Raw genomic sequence first — 19,885 nt, forward strand, 5'->3', positions numbered from 1 at the left:
CAGTAAGTCAAGAAAAAATAGTCAAGGTATAGGCCAATAGTTTGGGACATTTCTAACTATTATTAAAAGTTAACTAAGCAGAAACAGCTCAAAGCAATACACGAACTGAAAGTAAAAATGCTTGCTTATGCATAAGCCAAGATACATTTTTCTATTCTAATGTAGCTATGTAATACTTTGTTTCTCTGAATAATGATTCCTGTTTTGTAACCACAAAGTACTGTGAGCCTGCCAAAATGAAAAGTATAAATGATTAACTTCACAAGTAAAGATTGGGATTCAGCACCTTCACTTTGGTGTCTGTGTTGTTTCTCTACCCCCCTTTTGCTGACTCCTCACCATCCGTTCGTCTCCTGAGACCCCCTGTTGGAGCTGGTCTCTGACATTTATGTAGTTAAAACATTTGGTCACTTTTTACTCTTGAATTTATTTGGGAAAGTCATTCCCCATGCAAATATTTGATTAATGTGCAATTCCATTTTGGTTCAGCTTTCATACTTTTAAAAATATGCACTATTCTAATATCTTGAGGATTAATTTGGTCTTGGTTGAGAACTCTGAAACTCTAGGGTCTCTATAAGGCCAAAGACACGGTACCTCTGCCCTTTAAGATCTCGCCAATGAGACCTAACTTTCATTTCTGGCAGAAGCAAGAATTGAAGTGATGTCCAGGAACCTCCTGCCCCTGAGTCCCAGCCCCTCTCTCTGTGGACATGGAACATGCCATCTTGAGAAGCCTCTTCTCACCCCTCTCGCATGTGGGAAATCTGGTAGGAGATGTGAGTCCCAAGATAGTCTTAGGTTGGTCTTCAGCAAAGAACACCAGCAGTGCCAGCCCCTGCTGGCCTCTGTCCCCAGCTCTCCTCTGCAATACAGTAGATCCAATAGCAGGGAGCTGGGTTTCTTTGTTTTTCCCTTTTGTATGCAGTCATTTTCCTGTGAAAAAAAACTGCTCTCTGTGAAGAACTGACACAATCCTTGGTGACCACCTAACTCGGAAAGTGTGTATTTATTATTATTGTTGTTGATTTGTTTGCTTCTGCAGCACTGAGGCAATTGACCACTGAGAAACATCCCTTTTTCTTTTCTATTTTGAGACATGATCTCTCGAGGTGGTCCAGGCTGGTCTAAAGTTGCATTTTCCTTCCTCAACCTCCAGAGTTAAGTTTAGGGTGAAGGATGAGCAAGAGTAGACAGGAGGGCAGCAGGGAAGCTGGCTTCAGGAGGAGTAGGAACCAGAATGTGCAGAGGCACAGAGACGAGCGAGGGCAGGCCCTGAGGGAGAACCGGCCACGATGGCATCTCTGGGGATCAGCACCAGGAAAGGAGCGGGGACAGAAGGCTGGCCAGGGCTGTGTATCTGCCTGGAGAGGAGCTGGGCCTTCACCAGTGGGCAGTGGGGACACTCAGGGGCTCACTTATGATAATGAGCTCACGATTCTGTTTTAAAGACCATGGCAGCACCTGTGTGATCAGTGGGCTTGAGGCAACAGAGACATCCTAGTGACTTCTGCACAAGCCCAGAGGAGCAGTGGTAATGCCCTGAAAGTTTAGAGGGTGGGAGAGAAGAGGGACTGAAGCACTCAAGAGCTTGGGCCAGTGGTACTCATGATGGGACTGGTGGTGTGACAGCAGGTAGACCGACAGCTGGTTCTCAAGCCTCCTGTTTGGGACTGGCAGGCAGTGGGGGCACCTGCCCACATCAGGGCATGTATGCATAGCTGGATGCAGTCCAGGCACGAGATGATACCACGTGGAGATGCTGGATTTTGTGAGCATCAGAAGTGGCACATTTGGATCTTCTCTGCAGTTACAGCTTATCCAGAGGAAATGGAGAAACTGAGGGCACTAGGCATGGTCGGGTTAAAACACAAAGCTTTCCAGAGGTGGGGACAACCACACAAGGCATGCAGATGCTTTTCTGCCATTTGCTTTCTTGTTTTTCTTGCTCTGTGCACAGAGCTTGCATGGGGGTCTCTCACCCTTCTACAACACGGTTTCTAACCTGAGTATGCCTTCAGTTTTCCTGACGGCCCATGTGTCCTGGTTCTCTGTGCTGTAGACTCACACCCTACTTTAAATCCCTTTATCATCTTTCCTTGGTGTCTGGGAAGGCAGAGGTCACCACTACACCCTGGTCTGGGTCTCCACCTGGGAGTCTTCCGCTGGGGGACTTGTGGACTTGGGCAGAAATGAGAAAGTGGGACTCAGGACAGAAGCCAGACCTGGGCTTCTACGTGTTGTGTGGCCAGCGCCTGCCCCTGAGCAGGGCGAGTTTGGCGTGAAGGTGTCATGAGCCGCAGCCTGACCTCCCTGCACACCTGGGACTCTCTCTCCTAATATGTAGCTGCAGCTCAGCCAACCCCAGGGGCCACGTTCCACCCACGTCAAATCAGACGGTGGCAGCTGGACTCATGGTGCTGTCTGGGCCTTGCTTCCCTTTCCTGTGGGCACTGCGAACACCTTGGCTGCCAAGGCCACCACTGTGAGGCCAGCGGGGCCTCCTGAGCCATTCTTGGTCTGACTGTTGCCCATCCTAGGACTGTAAATAAAGGGGTTGTGGTCTGTAAAATGAGACACCTTTATTTCCCTGGACAGCACACTAGGCACTCAGTGCGAAGGCCAGCTCTTCCGCGGAGCGCTACTTGCGGTGGTCCTTCTCCCCCAGGAGCCACAGTTTGACCTTGTACAGAGTGATGTCCTTGTAGACCCTGAAGTGGTTCAGTCTGTGGTCCTGGCGCTCCGGGCTGACCTAGATGGAGGCAGGGGCAGCAGAGGCTGGTCAGGAGGGCGAAGACCTGGACCCAATCGGGTCTCCCTGACCACAGGTGGCCACAGGCTCTCCTGCTCAACGCTGCTAGTGAAACTGTGACACCAGGGCTTAGAGCGTCCCGAGAGCAAGGGGTGTCAGCTCCGCAAAGCTGGGGCTCTGCTCTGCCTGCTGCCTACGTGGAGGGCAGCATGCGGGTTTCCCGGGAAGTCCTAGGTTCTGGGGAACTTGCATTAAATGCCCCGGTTCACTGTGTTTTCTCTCATTTCCTGGTACCAGGTCTCATCCCAGCTTCCTTCAGGGAAAATGGAAGCTGAGAAGTGGCCCCACCTGACCCCTGGGCCCCAGGAAGCCAGACAGCAGCACATCTGTGGCTGGTGCCCCTGGCTGCGTGGACATAGGGAAGGCCGATTCCTGGCTTAGTTCCTGTGAACTGTCCAGTCCTGCAGGACTAACGGAGCAGGGCAGCTGCTTGCCCCATCGTGGCCCAACTGCGCTGCGGTTCACGTCCCTTTCTACACCGTTTCCTCTTCCTTCTGAGGCAGGCGGGCACCACAGCCAGGATGCCTAGAGCCAGCGGCCTCTGTGCTGGGCGCCAGGGACAGCTGGGGGCAGTGCTGTCCCTGTCCCCGGACAGCATCCGCACACACTGGTGTTCAGCAGGTGCTTGAATGGAAAGGGAGTGTGGTGGGGGGTCACAGCGAGCCAGGTAGAGGGAGGACCTCAGCACAGCCACCTTAGAGAAGCTGCCCTGAGGGTCACTCAGGGACATGCTCATCCCATCCCAGTCTGCGAGCGTGTGTGTGTATGTGTATGTGAGTGTGAATGTGTGTGTATGTGTGTGAGTGTGTGTGTATGTGTGTGAGTGTGTGTGTATGTGAGTGTATTGAGTGTGTGTGAATGTGTGTGTGAGGATTTGTGTGTATTTTTGTATGAGTGTGGGAATGTGAGTGTATGTGTGTGTATGTGTGTATGTGTGTATGTGAGTATGTGAGTGTGTGAGTGTGTATGTGTGTGTGTGTATGTGTGCATGTGTGTTTGTGTGAGTATGAGTGTGTATGTGTGAGTGTGTATGTGTGTGTATGTGTGTGTGTATGTGTGTGTGTGTATGTATGTTTGGACACACACCCCACATGAGGATATATTTTCAGGAAGTGTTACCCAGAGACACAAGGCAAAGAGGTGCCCACTGAGCCTTGCTTCCCAGGGGTCCCTAGACTGAGGTTGGGGAACTCTGAACAGGGCGAGGTCCTGCCAGGGACAGGGGTCCTCACATTGGGGCCAATGGAGCACATCAATCACGTCCTCTGCCCCAAGCACAATGCTCTGAAAGCCCAGCTTCTTTACATTTGATGTTCTCACAACACCTGGATCTAATCTGGGGGGCTTACTTCCTACCTTGCTCCCTGTGCCACCTGAGGGCACTGTCCCCACATGTGTGATGTGGGGACAGCAGGCCCCTTGGGACTCAGACACAGCATTCTATCCTCGAGGCCTGGAAGGGTCTGAGCAGGGCAGGCCTGTTATGTGTGCTGACTGCAGGAGACGCCCTGAGGTGCAGGGAGCAAACTTCCCATGGTGCATGAAGCCCCCAGCTCTTGGTGCTTTGCTAAGATGTCCACTGTCCCCTGGGCTGACCTGTCTTCACCAGGCTCCCTTCCCTCCCACCTCTCTCTCACTGGACAAGGACTCTCTGGACCAAACTCCACTCAGGCCATCCTCCTCTTAAACCAGGCCTGACTTAGGGCCTTCTGTGGTCACCTCTGCATTGTCCAGTTTCAGCAAAACTCTGGCTGAGCAGTGTAACGAGAGCCACCACCCTGTTGACTGTCCTGGGTGTCCTGGGTGTCTGTCCCCCAGAGCAGGTCTGGTCCCTGCCCTGTCTTCAGCAAGAATCCAGCCAGGTCAGCTTAGCCAGGACCCCTCACCCAGATGTTCCCCCCAGTGATTTCCCCCCCACACCTCCATCCTTAGCTTGTCCAGCTGCCCAGTCTCTCCCACCCTGCTAGAGCCTCTGCCCTAGCCACAGCCCCCCTTGGATCAAGCCTTCCGTGTGGTCTTTAGAAATCACTGATCCCTGATTCTTTATTCATGTTCAATCAAGGTCTTGAGCAGTTTCCTCTGAAGTTCCCTCTTCCACTGATAGTTAGACCTCATGGCTGTTCCTTCCCTTCATGTGGCCTTGCTTCCCCAGCTCTGAGTCACATCTCCTGATTTTGGGGTGAGCTCTTCTCTGTGATTGGTGGCCTCCTAGAGATGTCTTCCTGCCTGAAGCAGCACCTGACTGTCCCGGGCTGGGCTCAGGGACTCCTTTCTGATCTTCCATCTGCATCACAGGAGCCTGGCCATGTTTACTGAGCAGGTGCTGTGTGCTGGGCACTGTTCCAGGTACTGTTCCTCTTAGCAACCCTGTGGGGCAGGTTCTGTGGTGTCCCCATTTATGACCAGGATCAGCACCACACAGTGGCTTAGAAACTCACCCTAGGTCTCAGGATAGCAAGGAAGGACAGAATTCAAGCCCCTGCCAGCTGGCTGTCCACTCTGCTCTCAGCCACTGCCCACACCACCCTATATTCCTACTGCTGCCCGAAGCAGGGGCCTCACTTACCAAGGGCTCTGCCTCCCAGCCAATCTCCTGACTTTCTGTCTGTGTCTCTGGGTACTTCTTCCGGGGTCTCTGAGCAGCATGGTGAATGAGATTCAGAAACCTGACTAGGAGAGGAGGCTCAAGTTGAAAGCTGCCCGTGTCCTTTTCCTGGCCACACCACTCCAGGGCCAGAGAATTCTGTGTGCAGAGCCAGGGCCTGAGACAGGGGAGTCTGGTTCTCAGCAATGTGTCAGCAAATGTTTTGAGTGCAAACTGCCAGGCACTGTTCTGGACCCTGGAGCAAGGCTGTGACAAATATGGGCCCCCCGGGAATTCAGGGCAGGCAGGAACAGAGTTCAACTCCTCTCCTCTCAGAACATGCAGTTGCTGCCCTTCTGTGCCTCTCCATCATGTGGGGTCCTTCCACAGCCTCCCATCTGACACACTAAACCACCTGTGCCCACCTGCCCCAACAGTCACACATCCCCTGCCTGACGAACACACCTGTTCTCCATGCTGTTGCCCACGATCCCACCCCACACACTGGTGGAGGCACTTACAGGCTGCCCTCTTGCCTCTGCCTCATTGTGTTGAGACCCCTGGGCCCACCCCACTGCCTGTCACCAGGTAAAGTGGAAACATGAACAGGACTGTGTTTACTCAGCATGGTGAGGCGGGTTCAGCTCTAGGCACCTGTGGTGTTTTGCTTGGTCCTTCCAACAACTCTAAGAAGTGGGCTGAGAGGTCAACTGGCTGAAGCCCGCAGTTAAGGAGTGGCAGCACCAGGACATGAATCCAGTTCCTAGGCCTTCAGAACCCGTGTAACGTATGAATATTTGTGAATGAATGACTCCTATCTTCAGGCCATGGGGACTCTTGTGGATGACAGTAATGAGTTGGCATGTGTTTGCACATCACTCTCTCTGAGCCTGGTCACTAGAGTCTAGTCTCAAGACCACAGCAGAGGACCCTGAGGTTTCCTGCAGCGACTCTGCCTGCGAGTTCTCTGAGCCCTCTGCCTCTCTCTGCCCCACCTCACGCAGTCTCTGACCTCAGGACTTACCATCTTCAGGTTCCTCCAAGTTATCATGCCACGACATGGGCTTCCTGGTGATTGCGTGAACTGGAGAAGAGCAGGGACACAGTGCAGGTCAGAGCACAACCCCTGCCCTCCCACCACTCACCCTAGACCAGGCTCTCATTCTGCACCTGTAGAGTGCCTGGGCCTGGGGGGTTCTGGCTGGGCGCTGGGAACAAGGTCCCACAGCCCTCGAGGACCTAGGGTCTGGCCAGGCACTGTCCAGGGCAGTGGTCACAATCCACAGGCTACTAGGATTTATGTTTGTTTATTAATTCACTCATTTATTATAGTGAGCTAACCCTAACCCTAACCCTAATCCAGCCCTCTTTACTTTTATTTTGAGATCAGTCTCTGTTGAGGTCATCCTTAAACTTGCAATCTCCCTGCCCCAAACTCCCTGTTGCCAGGATACAGGTGTGTGTCACCATGCCCAGCAGTAAAAAGTCTTCTGAACACGCACCCCTAAGATATGAAATGTGTATGTCATCTGTATGTAATATTATCTGCATATTAGAAAAATATAATTTTTTCTTTGTAGTACAAGTAAACAGAAATGCAAGCTACAGTATTTTCTCACTTCACCACAATGGTTACATTAATCCTGTGCCCAAGAGAAAGAACTGGAGGAAATCGCTTTACCCAGAATGGATGTGGCCTGAGGGATTATTTAGCTTGTTGGGATGGACAAACTCTATACTTTTGTCCTGAAATCAGTGGTGGACTCCAGAAGACAACTAGAAGAATTCTAAGCAGAATGAAGTCACTGAGTGTCCTGAAGACAGCCAGGCTGCAGGGGTGCTAGTTACAGAGGCACAGACAGAGTGAGGGGCTCAGGGAGGAGGAGCAGGTGGGCAGGTACCATGGGGGCTGTGGCATGAGTGTTCAGAGGTAGAGGAGAGAGGAGCCTGGTTGGGAGCCTAGCAGCCACAGGGAGCAGGAACTTGGGTGGGGTGGAGGAGGGCAGGTAGGGATGAAGCTAGGGAGGGATCAGAGCCAATTCCGATGCACTGGCTGTGTTAAGGTAGCTCAGAAGTAGCAGAGGCCACACAAGTATTCTGCAGAGGGATGGCCTCTTAGGGTAGCTCTAGCCAGCAGTCCCAGGACATGGGTTGGGGTGGCTGGTTTGGAGGGAAGGATCGTAGCTGGGAGCCCAGCAGAGCAGCAGGCAGGAATGAGGATGGCCCTGTTGGGGCTGGGGAGTGCGGCTGGAGAGGGGCAGGTCCACACACACACACACACACAAAACCACACACAAAGAAAACCAAACCCAAAAGAACCAAACAGTACTGCTTATATGCAGTACATCTGATTTCATCTTGAGGTGGATGCATTTCAATGCATCTGATGTGTCTCAGGAGGCCGGGCGGCCCTGGAATCCACCCTTCCTGGAGACCAGAGACCAGGGCAGGCCTCTCCCTGCTGCATGCATGTCCACAACCCACCCCACAGTGCCCTGCCTCTGTCCCCCAGTCCTCACCCTTGCGCAGGGGATTCACGTGGTACTCTGTGCAGAGCTTCTGTGTGCGCAGCTCTCGCAGGTACTGTTCCCGTAGGAACTGGTTCTGATGAACCTCGTCCTGGATCACCCTCTCCCTCTGGTGTCCAACCATGGCCTGGCCACGCTGGTGCTGTGGGGATCTCTAAGTGCCCTCTGGCTGGGGTGGTGCCAGGTCCTCTGTCGTCTCCAGGCAACAGTGTCCCAAGCTGTCTCCTGGCAACAGAATCCTGGTTGGAATGCTCCAGTCTTCAGTCCTGTACCTCCCTGGGTAGCTCAGTCCCCCGACTCCACCCAATGCCCCCAGATCCCTCCTCCCAGGGCCCCAGGCAGGTACTGGACTCCTCTGCCCCAGCCTCTCAGGTCAGAACCTGGGTACTAGAGCTGCCCTTGGACATCATCAGGGAAGGGCTCCAGGTCCAGTCACAGACTGATGGCTGGACTTCACCTTGGCCAGTCATTTCCTAAAAAAGATTTGAAGAGGAGTCAGGAAGCTCTCCCACTTTGAAGCAGATACCACAATCAAGACCTATGGCTAGCTTACACACACACACACACACACACACACACACACACACACGTAAAGGTCAGGCGAGCGTTGGAGGAAGAGACCACCAAGAGACTGTCTCATGCAACAGCAAAGGGTTTATTGGGGGTCCGGCATGCTGGGGCTCAGAGCTCACTTGAATAGAACAGAGAGCCCTGAGAACAGCTTAAGCAGAGCTTATATACTTTCCTTGGAGAGGGCAGGGAGGGAAGTTACATTCTGCAGTTTGGCAGTTGGGGACAGCACATTCTGGGAACAAGATTGGCAAACAGTTCTCAAGATTTCAACAGTGTTTTGTTAAGCATACAGAAAAACGGAGTGACAAGTACCTATTTTATTAACATTTCATTTTCCACTTCTTCTTCTGGCTACTTTTAATCATAAAAGTGATCATTGGGGGGTGTCACATTCTATGTCTGCTAGTGGGGTATATTGTTGTCTGATTACCATAAGTTTAACTTGTCCAATTTGAGCTTGGAGAAAGGAAATTACACGGTTGAGCAAACAGGGTCCTACAGTTAGCAATAATATGAGGATTATTAATGGACCGGCCAGGGCTGATAAAAGCGTAGTTAACCAGGGGGACTGTGTGAACCAAGATTCATATCACCCTTTTTGGGCTTCTCTCTTTCGCTGATGCTCTTTAAGGCGTCTTTTTAATTTACTCATAGATTTTTTTATAACTCCCATATGGTCAGCATAAAAACAACATTTTTCTCTCAATGCAGCACAAAGGCCCTCTTCTCTCATGAAGAGGAGGTTCAACCCTCGCCTGTTCTGTAAAACAACTTCAGAGAGAGAGGTTAAAGATTCCTGCAAAGCTGTGATGGAGGTTTCTAATATCTTTAAGTTTTGGTCTATTGTTGCTTCTAATTGGGTCATTTGTTGTGTCCCATGGACTAGGGCAGTGGTTCTTGTGCCCACCCCTGCAGCAAGTCCCATTCCTAATAGGATGGCTAAAGTGAGGGATACAGATTCCTGGTGAAACCGGGTTGTATGCCCCCCTATTTGATCTTCAAATGAACCTGCATCATGATAGAGCATTCTGGGAAACATCTGCACCATTACATAATTAATCACATGTGTTGACCATTTCATGAAAACAAACAATGTTTAAGTATATAAAATTATACTGTTGTAGGGACGGACAAGGCAAGGCACCTAAGATAGCACCGAAGACAGGGAAACAGCCCTATTTGGTTGCAACCGGATTCAGAGGGCATTGCTTCTGTTGTAATCAATTAATCCCCTGAACCCCAAGTTTAGGTAGTTTCAGAATTTTGTACCCAACATGTAAGGGAAGGGGCTCAGAAGTTTACAGTCTGCAGAAGTTTATAAAAAGCAGTTTTTTTTCCCTCTGTTCTGGGCAAGTTAACTTTTCAAGGACACCTGGGAAGGGGAGAATCTTCCCCCTGCCAGCTGTTCCCCAAGGAGCCCAGTTGGTAACTTCCTTATCTTAGAAATGTAGCCATCTCTGTGAAGCCCAGTTCAAGGCCAGAGGCCTTGTTCACATATTTTGTGAAAAACTAGTAAGGGGGTGTCTAGCTTAGGAGTGCTGATTTTTTTAGCCAGTGGCCAAGTAGAACAGGACAATGCAAAAAGAGAAAGTTTATCTACATTGAACTCTTTTATAGAGATTTTTTTGCTGAAAGTCCTAAAGTCAGCCATGGTGAAGACTTCTGGAGAAGGTCAGTTAAGACTTTTCTGTGGGCCTGGTAGGGAGGGGGAAGACGGGAAGGCGGGGCTGAGAGCAGCTCCGTGGATAATGGGAAAGGGGTTTGGGATTTTTCTAGTAACAAAAACTTGAGTAGTAGAACAGGTAGAGCAGAGGGGAAGACGGGAGTGAGTATCCCAAAAAGCCTGTGAGGGACTTTAAATTTTTAGTAACCTGTTTTCAGTGATGACAAAGCAATTTTAAAGGCCATTTTTATTACATCTTGGATGGGGTCTGAGGGCTCTCCTCAGCTGGTTTGAGCTTTGGGTTAGCTGGTAAGAGGACCTGGTGGGACCTGGTGCGGGCACTGACAGGAGAAGAGAGGAGTGAGTGGGTGGAGGGGTTCCTCAGCACCTGTTACCTCAGCAAGGGGTCAATGGTTTGAGAACCGTTGGAGGTTTGGGTTTTTGATCTAGTAATTGGAGGGGAGAAATCAGGTTGCTGAGGTGGGAGTGACAGCAGAGAGTCTGGAGCAGAAGGCTGAGGGTGAGGATCTATTGGAGAAGCATAGTTTAGGATGTGAGCGAAGGAGGGAAAAGGCCTCCACATAGGGGAATTTCCTTCCACCCTTCTGAGCACTTGCAGAAGTTAAGAAGGTCACGCAGAATTTGAGGATCTAGAGATCATTTTGGGGGCCATTGGTTTTGGTTATCTAATTGGTAATATGGCAATGCTGTGTACTGAATTTGATGAGGAGTTTGGGTTCCATTAGGCAGCCCCTGTATGCTCATATCCCCATGACTTACAGAAGAAGTTGGCTTTTCCCCCACACAGCCGTGACTATTTGCAGCTTCGATAGTCCGCCAGGCAAACATAGTAATCTAGGCTAGCCAACCTACATCTGGCTTGCGTGTCTCTACATCTATAATGTTTCTTTTTATTATCTATGGTATGGAAGGGATTTAATGGAATTTTAGTGGGATTCTTTTCATCAGGGATATCCCAATAGGAAAGACCTATAGCCAGCTGACAAATGTCTGGGTGGAGAGATGATTACCAGGTTCACTAAGGGGGCTGTATGCGAGATAGACCATACTTCCTGTCCAGTAGGATTTGTGATCAGCCATTGCTGCTGAACGGGCTGATGAGGGTTAGGACTACTGGTGGTCAAGGGGAGAGTCCATAGCCCTATCCACACGGCGAATACGCAATTTGAGAGGGTTACCAGTCTTTTCTAATTTCCAGCCAGAGTCTGGAAAGGGCGCAGGCTTGAGATGAGAGGCATGGATCCAAAAAGTGATTCCGTCTACCTTTACTGCTGTAGGTGTTATAAGTAGCACCTGGTATGGTCCTTTCCAGCGGGGTTCCAGGGATGACACCTGATATCGTCTTACGTAGATGAAGTTTCCTACTTGATATCGATGTGGAGTTTTTTCGTCCCCAGGTTGGTAGGCAGTGGTCAGCTGTTTCCACAGGTATCGCTGGGTTCTTTCAAGAGCTTTAAGTCTGTCAAGCAAGGGGGGTGTGAAAGGAATCATTAGGTCTTAGAGTTGGGGTTAGGTCCCTTACTGGAGTAGGGGCACCATAGAGAATTTCATAGGGGGTGAGGTTACACAAAGAAACAGAGGGAGTATTTCTTGCATGAAACAGTGCATAAGGCAGGAGTAGAGTCCAATCTTTTATGCCGGTCTCTTAGCTTAATTTCGTTAAGGTCTCTTTAATGGTTCTTATTTATTCTTTCTACCTGTCCTGAGCTCTGGGGTCTATAAGCATAATGTAACTTCCAATTAATCCCCAGGGTCCTGGCTAACCCCTGACTTACCTGCTTTCATAATTCTCTCTAGAAACATAGAGGGAGATTCATCAGGCCCTTGAATAATCTCTCTTACCTTGGCCAAATTAGTTGGCCGCCTAGCGGCCGTTTGGAGACCCGCTATTAGAGCCCGGCGATAAGTGGACAGATGTTCCCTACCTTCAAAGGTGTTGGGGTCCCAGTTGGGTCGGTTCAAGGGGAAATCAGCTTTGATTATGTTGGGAAGTTGTGTCGGTTGCCCATCTGGTCCGAGGATATTTTTTCTAGCTTTCAGGAGGATTCTCTTTCATTCCTCTGTCATGAAGAGAGTGCCTAGGAGTTGTTGGCAGTCATCCCAAGTAGGCTGGTGTGAAAACATCAATGATTCAACCAGACCTGTGAGCCAGGTGGGGTCCTTGGAAAAAGGGGGATTGTTATATTTCCAGTTATATAGGTCTGAAGAGGAGAAAGGCCAATATTGGTAGGCTTGTATTTTTTCCCCATGGCCGTCGTCAATCATTGGCCCATAAGGACGGAGGGGGAGGATCACGGGGGCTTCAGGGTTTTTAATCATTCGCTGTTGGCAAGTTCTTTTAGCCGGGCTAGCTTCCTCCAGGGGAGGAGGGGCTGTGTGTGCCACGGGGAAGTCATCTGGAGGGCGCTGGGCCGGTTCAGCTTCCTCCAATGGTGGAGAGGCTGAATCAGCAGCAGGGGAATCACTTAGAGGGTGTTGGGGGTTGGGGGATGAGGGCAGGAGATAAGGAGAGGGAGGAGAGTCCAGTAGAGTCAAATCTTGAGACTCAGGGAGAACAGAGGGTTGAGGAGGAGGAGGAGGAGCAGAGGGTTTGAGAGATAGAATTGTGGGGGAAGGAATAGGAGCGGGGGCAGGGACAAGGAAAGGTTTCACCCATGGAGGAGGAGATTCGCAGAGGTCCTGAAAAGTTAAGATATATGGTTGTTGATCTGGATGGCTATGTGGCCCCGGCTGAAAGATAATATTTCTGACTTTTCGAATTAGTGGGGAGTAGAAAGATCTTCTTGGGGGCCATCTGACTCCAAAGGTGGGCCATTCTGAGGCACAGAGAGTCTACCAGGTCCGGTGTTTTACTGAAAAAGAAAGATTTTGAGCCCTTAAGCGAACTTTGGTCCAGTGATCAAGGGTCAGGGATAGAGGCGTTGAAGTGCTCTGTCCCATAATGAAAGATACACAAACAGTGAAAGCAATAACATACGACACAGACAAGACAAGACAAGACAAAAAAGACAGGCAATGGACGTCCAACATTGAGACCAGGACTGAGTAGCCGGCAAAACCCGATGGGCTGGCAATACCGAATCCGAAACAAAATATCACTGAGTCGAGGAGACTATTGTAAAGATGTAAAGGTCAGGCAAGCGTCGGAGGAAGAGACCACCAAGAGACTGTCTCATGCAACAGGCAAAGGGTTTATTGGGGGTCCAGCATGCTGGGGCTCAGAGCTCACTTGAATAGAGCAAAGAGCCCTGAGAACAGCTTAAGCAGAGCTTATATACTTTCCTTGGAGAGGGCAGGGAGGGAAGTTACATTCTGCAGTTTGGCAGTTGGGGACAGCACATTCTGGGAACAAGATTAGCAAATAGTTCTCAAGATTTCAACAGTGTTTTGTTAAGCATACAGAAAAACGGAGTGACAAGTACCTATTTTATTAACCTTTCACACACACACATTCACATCCTCCCCCCCAGAGGTTTCCATTTGAGAACACGTTCTGTCCAGTGTGGTTATAGACAGAACCACCCTTTCCCTATTGAAGTTCCTGGGAATTTAGTGTTTTTAACTGTGGTAAGATACACATGGCAGGAAATTTCCCACCTTGGGCCTTGGGGTGGTGCTGAGTATGTTCACACCCTGTGCAGCCCATCTCCAGAGCTGCTTCACATCCTGAGCTGGCCTCCCAGTCCCCTCCTCCAGCCCTGGCCACCACCTCTCCATTCTGTGTCTGGATTCACCCCCCTGGATGCCTTATGTAACAATTCACTTTAAAAGAACCCAAAGTGCCTCACCCAGAGAGGGAGACCCCCTGCCCTGTGAGCACCTCACCCTGACTCTACAGCCTGTGCTCTCTCCACTAGGGACATTCTCCTTGGTACATTCATGCATTTGTGAGATGGGGTTGTCCAGGAGGGCTTAGGGCAGGGACCACAGTTGGACACGCTGGCTGTGTGGAGGCTTCCACAGGGTCCTGGGTGACTCCTGACCTCATGCCTGCTGCTCCTGCAGGCTCCTGTGGCTGGCTGCTCAGCAGGAGAGGGAAGGAACGACTCTGGAAAAAGGACCCTGCTGAAGCTCTTTCTGCCATGCTGTTAAGACAGAGTGAGGGAGAGCCCAGACAGCGGTAGGACAGCCATGATCTGGTCATGGAACCAGGGGTCTGGCAACTGACCTCAGAAATGCTCCAGGCTGATTGTGGGGCTGTCATCCTCCTGTGTCCCCTGGGTCCACCTGCTCAGGCTGCTGGGAAGACAGTCCCAGGGGCTGTGACCTGCACCCACAGTGGGGAAACCATCTCCCCTGGGTGAGTGTGTCAACCCTGCTGCCTGGTTGGGGAGACTGGATTGTGGGTGGGACTGGATTATGGGGACCTAGAAGGGAGATCTGGGAGGAGGAGAGGGGGTATAGATGGGGGAGTGACGGGAAAGGGGAGCCAGATGAACAGCGGGGAGGCGAGTGGGTGGTCTGGAAGCAAGAGAGGAAGAGCTGGGCATGGAGCCCCTCAAGGTGGGGTGTTGGGAAGGGACCATGTAAGGCAGAGGAGGGAAAGTAGTGGGGAAGAGGCCAGAAGGGGAGGGCTTGAGCTGGAGAGCAGGCTGAGGAGTGGCAGCCTGGCGGGTCAGGGAAGGGAGGCGGGTGATGGGGCTGGAGGGTGGGGGCACAGGACTGGGGCGCGGGCGTTGAGCTTTATCCACGGGAGGAAGCTTCTTAGTCATGTCTTTGGATAGTCATACTCACTGGCCAACCAGTGACTGACCCTTGTCAGAGAGCCTTCCACAGTTCTCTCCTCAGATTCCATGATGGAAGGCCCTTTGTGACAGGCACAGCCCAACCCTGTAGGTGCACTGACAGTCCCCACCATCCAGGGACTGGTCCCATGTCTAGGTTCAAGAGTGGTCGCAGGACACAGCAGAGAGAGAGATGCTGTAATAGGAGTTCATGACCTTGGGGGACATGCAGTCTGCCCTCCTCAGGCAGTGACTGATCAGAAGGCTAGGGGACACCTCTGTGCCTGGGTCCTAGGTGCCCTTCCTGAGGACACACTTTGGTGGTGCTGAGTGTGTTCACACCCTGTGCAGGGAAGTGGGATGGGAAAGTGGAATCGGTGGGTGTCCCAGTGGATTAACTCACTGTGTTTCCAGAGCCCTTTCCTATCATCTAACTCCCTGCCTGAATAGAGGTAGTGAGAGGGGAGAAGAGGTGTCCACTCTGCAATGAGGAGGATGCTAAAGACTAGGGAGGGGACTGCCATGGGCAGTGGAGTCAGAGCAGGTTGGGCCAGTAAAACTTCTGGAAACTTCTGTGTGTCTTCAGTACTCAATATGGGTGGGACGGTGTGTTTTGAGGATCTTAAGTCCAGCAGTACAGAAATAATCTCTAAGAGGAGGATTTCTGCATTGCTATGAATCAGCTCAGTGCCCATGTGTGGAGCAGGCCCTAGACATTTACCTGGAGAAGCAGCTCCTCATACCCCACCCCCGGTCCCCACTCCCAGCAGGAAGCTACACCTGGGGAGCTGTTCAGGTGAAGCCACCAGGGAAGTCCCTCCTCCTTTTTATGCAGTTTTCCTAAACAGTGAGTGATCAGGGTGCAGACTGTTTTCACTGGCCGCTCCATCCAGCACTAGAGGAAGAAAGCACATGGGGCAGGTCGTGTGCTGCAGTGTTTCTTGTGTCTTCATTTCTCTTGGAGAAGATGAATGGATTTCCATTCATGAATGGAGAAGTGGAATGGAAAACTGCTCCATTCAAAGGCCCCAAATCAAGCCTAGGAGACACTCGTGCAGAAGTTAGAAGCTTTTCCTGGAGGACATGCCCATCAGGTTCATTTTACCTGGGCTTAAAATATTTCTAATTCAAGGAGAAATCGCTGCTTGGTACAAAGTCAAAAGATTGATCCCACCATTCACAAGCTGCCCAACTGCTCCAGCTGCACCAGAGCTGGGCTTCAGGGTGGTCCTGGGGTCAGGGTGGACTTAACACACTCTACGGGACTGCGTGGGCAGTGCCTTTATGCAGAGGAGACATGAGATGGTCACTAGGGCACAGTGAGTAACAGGTGACTCCTGGGCTGAGATCCCTGCTAGAGCCAGGAGGCCCTGGCAGGTCCTGTGGCCCCTCCCTTCCTCTCCCTACTGCTGTGTTCCATGTTGACTGTCGACTGCTGATACAGAGTAGGTTTGGGGCCCAAAATAACCACGTGCAGAGATGCCTGGAGCTGAAGGCAGGTCCTTCAGAGGTGCTCTGCCTATCCACTCAGGGAGAAAGGACTGAGGGAAACCCTTGGGGGTTGGGGACCCACAGCGAGGCATGGGTGGCTCCAGGGCAGTGGAGAACAGGTTTGCTTTTCCATCCCACCCGAGTCTGGTCCTTCACAGCTGGTGTAGATTGTGGGGCCTCATCTCCTGAAATCTGACAGCAGCCCAGTGAGGTGGCCTGGGTGCTGACTGGGCCTCCTGTTCTTCTCCTGGGGGTGTGGAACACAGATGACGGCTGACTTGCAGAATCACAGCACTGCTGAGTGAGGGACCCGGGAGGGTGGAAGTCCTTAGATCCTGAGGTCAGGGCTCCTGAGTAGCCGAGGCCTCCAGATCATGTCCTGACCCCTGGCGCTAGGACTTCCCTCAGTCCTTTTCTCAAATCCTCCTGCCCAAGTTTCATGGCAGGATGGAGTTGATGCTGTGGAGGAGTAAGGGCAGGCGGGTTCCGAATCATAAATCCTTCCTTTTCCTCTGACTTCAAGCACCAAACATGACACAGTTTCCTACCAAGGGCGTGCTCAGAGGGTCTTTGGAAGGGGAGCCTGTGGCCTTGCATTCCCACCATCTTCACACTGCCCATTGTCACTCAGTGTGTTTGGGAGCTCAGGTGACCACTCTTGCACACTGGGGTGCCCTTTTGCCCCAAGTGGCTCAGAGCCCAGGATATTGCAAACCAACTGTCACAGGAGTGTCCTACAGAGAAGGAACTCCCCTTCACTGACGCACCCTGCATGGCGTCCTTGGGAGTTGACTGGAGAGGTAGCCATTGGGCTGGCGCTTGGTTGTCTAAGGAGCTGAGTTGTGGCTCTGTGGTCTTGGTGTCTGCTTGGCTCAGCCTCAGGACCAGCCTGGTGAGAAGGGGCGAGGCCCCAGGAGTGCTGGGCGGGCACCTGCCTGCCTCTTCCTTCCCCACCATGGCTCTTGGAGGCCATGGAGAGTATTACCTCCTTTTGGATAGGCCCCTCCACGGCCACCTTGATTTTGCTGACAATGAGGAATCATGGACTCTAGTTCTGTTTGCAGCGCTGTGTGGAGTTGTCAACTGAGCAGGTTCTCTCCCTGTGTCGTGGCCAGCCATCACGGAGGGAGTGAGTCTCGAGGAGAGATGCTCTTTGAACATGGAGGCTCTCTGCATCACCTTTGAGGGTGTGGGCCAGCAGGTGCAGACCCCAGCTGACAGCCCAGGGGACACTGAAGTGCTCAGTCGTCTCAGTGGTCACGTCTGTAGTGTGCAGGAACAGGGCTCACACCTAATGTGCAGAATACAGGAAGCATCTCCCCAGTTCCTGCTGGGATTTGGAGATTGGTGATGTGCTGGAGAGACCTAAGTATACAGGGCCTCCAGCAGCTGGACATTCCTCCTAGGTGGTGTCTCCAGCCTCAGAGTTTGTGATCTGGCCAGAAGCACATGGCCCCAAACACCTTTTCCACTTGTGCCTTGGAAATGTCTGCAGAAGCTGTGTTGGGTGCCGTGATCCCTGACTGTCAGATGATGGGTGCTGTTTGGGTCATCTCTAGGCTGGACAGTCCAGGCAGAGCTGGCAGTGCCGGAGTCCTCTGGCACATTGACTTAGGCCTGACTGAGTGGCTCCTGCAGGTTGTGGTTCAGAGCTTCCATGCTGGCATGGGCGCTGGCACCCATCTGGCTCTTCCACTCTGCCACTTGCCTGCACCACTCATCTCTGCCATGGCCTGTCCATTTGTGGAGTGGCACAGCAGACAAAAACACCCACCGCATACTGCTGGGAGGTTGATGGCCCCCGTCGGTGCAGGAAGAGAATGTGTTCTGATTTTTATTGTGGAAGTTGCCACTGAGGATTATCCAGGGGACCCCCACACACACCATGAGGCACTCCCCCAGCAGCTGATCTGGGGCAGGGGTGCCTGGCCAGGCTTGTTACTTGGAAGGTGTGTTTCTTTGGTAGCCCCCAACCCCTGTTCCCACAGCTGGCTGGCCCCATGCTGGTGCTCCAAACAGCAGGCAGCAGCTTCCCAGGTACATGGAGTAAGTCTTCAGAGCCTTTGCTTCTAGGATACAAGTTCCTGATTGTCCTGAGGGCACTGCAGTCAGGGAGGGGAATATCTCTGAGGTCCAGAGCACCTTGGGAGCTATTTGTGCAGGTCTTTGGTACTCCTAAACTCTCCAGGCAGCCATGATGGGAAAGAGCAGTGGGTTCAAGGAAGAGCGGCTATTATAAAATACCAAAGTCTGGCCACTTTGTAAAGAAAAATGTTAATTTAGGTCACAGTCTTTTTTTTTGCTTTTTTTTTTTTAACTCTCAAAGCCCAAGATCAGGTGGCCTCCTCTGTTTGCCCTGAAGCATCACTTGACAGTATCACCATATGACAGGGAATCAAAAAGGGAGCAGCCATATGCACAGGGGTACATGCTGGGGGGTGCCTTGCTGTATGCCAAGCCTCTCCTGTGGCAGCCCACTGGCTCTGGAAGCCCATCATCTGCCCATTTGCAGGAAGGTGCTCTGTTCCATGAGGAGCCTGCAGAGGGCCCCAGTCTCACAAAGTCCTGCGCCTCGGCACTGCCATGCTGGGGACCAAGCCTCCTTCCCATGAACCTGTGGGGGACATGCTCAACCGCTGCAGGGTAGAGCAACTGCCCTGGGGCCGAGCCAAGAGAGGGCTCAGGCCCATGACCAGCTGTCTGCTTCCCTGATCCCGAATGCAAAGCCTTCGGGCCTCCAGCCCTTCTGAAGGACGAGAGTAGGTTCTAACTTGTGATCATCCCTCTACAGAAAGTTCACACCATCAGCTGTCCCCTGACCAGCTCAGCATCATGGTGACCATTGTCTGCCTGGCTGTCCAGCTATCAGAATGCAGGGCATCCCAAGCCGGCTGCCCCAGGACAGCTCTGCCAAGAATAGCCTCGCTTCTCTGGTCCAACCCTCGCCAGCAGTTGCTGGAGGGGACCCAGTTGCTGTTTTGGTGGCTGATGAATTCAGTCTGCCAATCTTCTGGCAGTGTCCTTGGAGCACCTGTGCCATCTGCCTGAGCACTGCTGAGACGACCCCGGTACCCAGCACTGACCACCTACCCTGCCCTCTGCTCCCTCATCAGAGGCCCATCTTCACACTGCCCATCTCTCCTGAGACATGCTGTGGCAGTGTTGTAGGGGTCAGATGAGGCAAGGCACAAAAGATAGCAGGAAACAGTTTTATTTGGTTATAGCCAGGTTCAGAGGGAACAGCTTTTGCTATAATCAATCAATCCCCTCAATACCACATTCAGGTAGTTTAGAATGTTATACCCAGCATGTAAGGGGAGGGGCTCAGAAATTCACAGTCTGCAGAAGTTCACATAAAAGCAGCTTTTCTTTCACTGTTCTGGGCAAGTTAACCCTTCAAGGATAACACCTGAGAAGGCGAGAGTTGTTTCTCTCCTTTCTTTCCTCCCCCTGCCAGCTGTTGTCATGGAGCCCAGTTGGTAACTTCTC

At 51.8% G+C, this 19,885-nt stretch overlaps 1 protein-coding gene across 1 annotated transcript; it reads right to left on the reverse strand.

Annotated features, from left to right (window-relative positions):
• Nucleotides 1-2,641: 2,641 nt before the first annotated feature.
• On the reverse strand, nt 2,642-8,048 carry LOC143398933 (cilia- and flagella-associated protein 144-like). The gene is made up of 4 exons (XM_076855639.1): nt 7,916-8,048; nt 6,421-6,480; nt 5,379-5,482; nt 2,642-2,752 (listed from the first exon to the last, which is right to left on the reverse strand). Exons 1-4 carry the CDS (start codon nt 8,046-8,048, stop codon nt 2,642-2,644), a joined length of 408 nt encoding a protein of 135 aa, XP_076711754.1.
• Nucleotides 8,049-19,885: the final 11,837 nt, after the last annotated feature.

Source organism: Callospermophilus lateralis, chromosome 5, assembly GCF_048772815.1.
Source record: "Callospermophilus lateralis isolate mCalLat2 chromosome 5, mCalLat2.hap1, whole genome shotgun sequence".
Classification (NCBI taxonomy): Eukaryota; Metazoa; Chordata; class Mammalia; order Rodentia; family Sciuridae; genus Callospermophilus; species Callospermophilus lateralis.

What these genes read in the sequence shown, in the direction of transcription:
- LOC143398933 (XM_076855639.1), bottom strand. Translation starts at nt 8,048, where the DNA reads ATGGTTGGACACCAGAGGGAGAGGGTGATCCAGGACGAGGTTCATCAG. An exon ending in CGTGAATCCCCTGCGCAAGG is followed by an intron (nt 6,481 to 7,915) that starts GTGAGGACTGGG and finishes GCTCTTCTCCAG; the next exon opens with TTCACGCAATCACCAGGAAG. An exon ending in CTTGGAGGAACCTGAAGATG is followed by an intron (nt 5,483 to 6,420) that starts GTAAGTCCTGAG and finishes CTCCTCTCCTAG; the next exon opens with TCAGGTTTCTGAATCTCATT.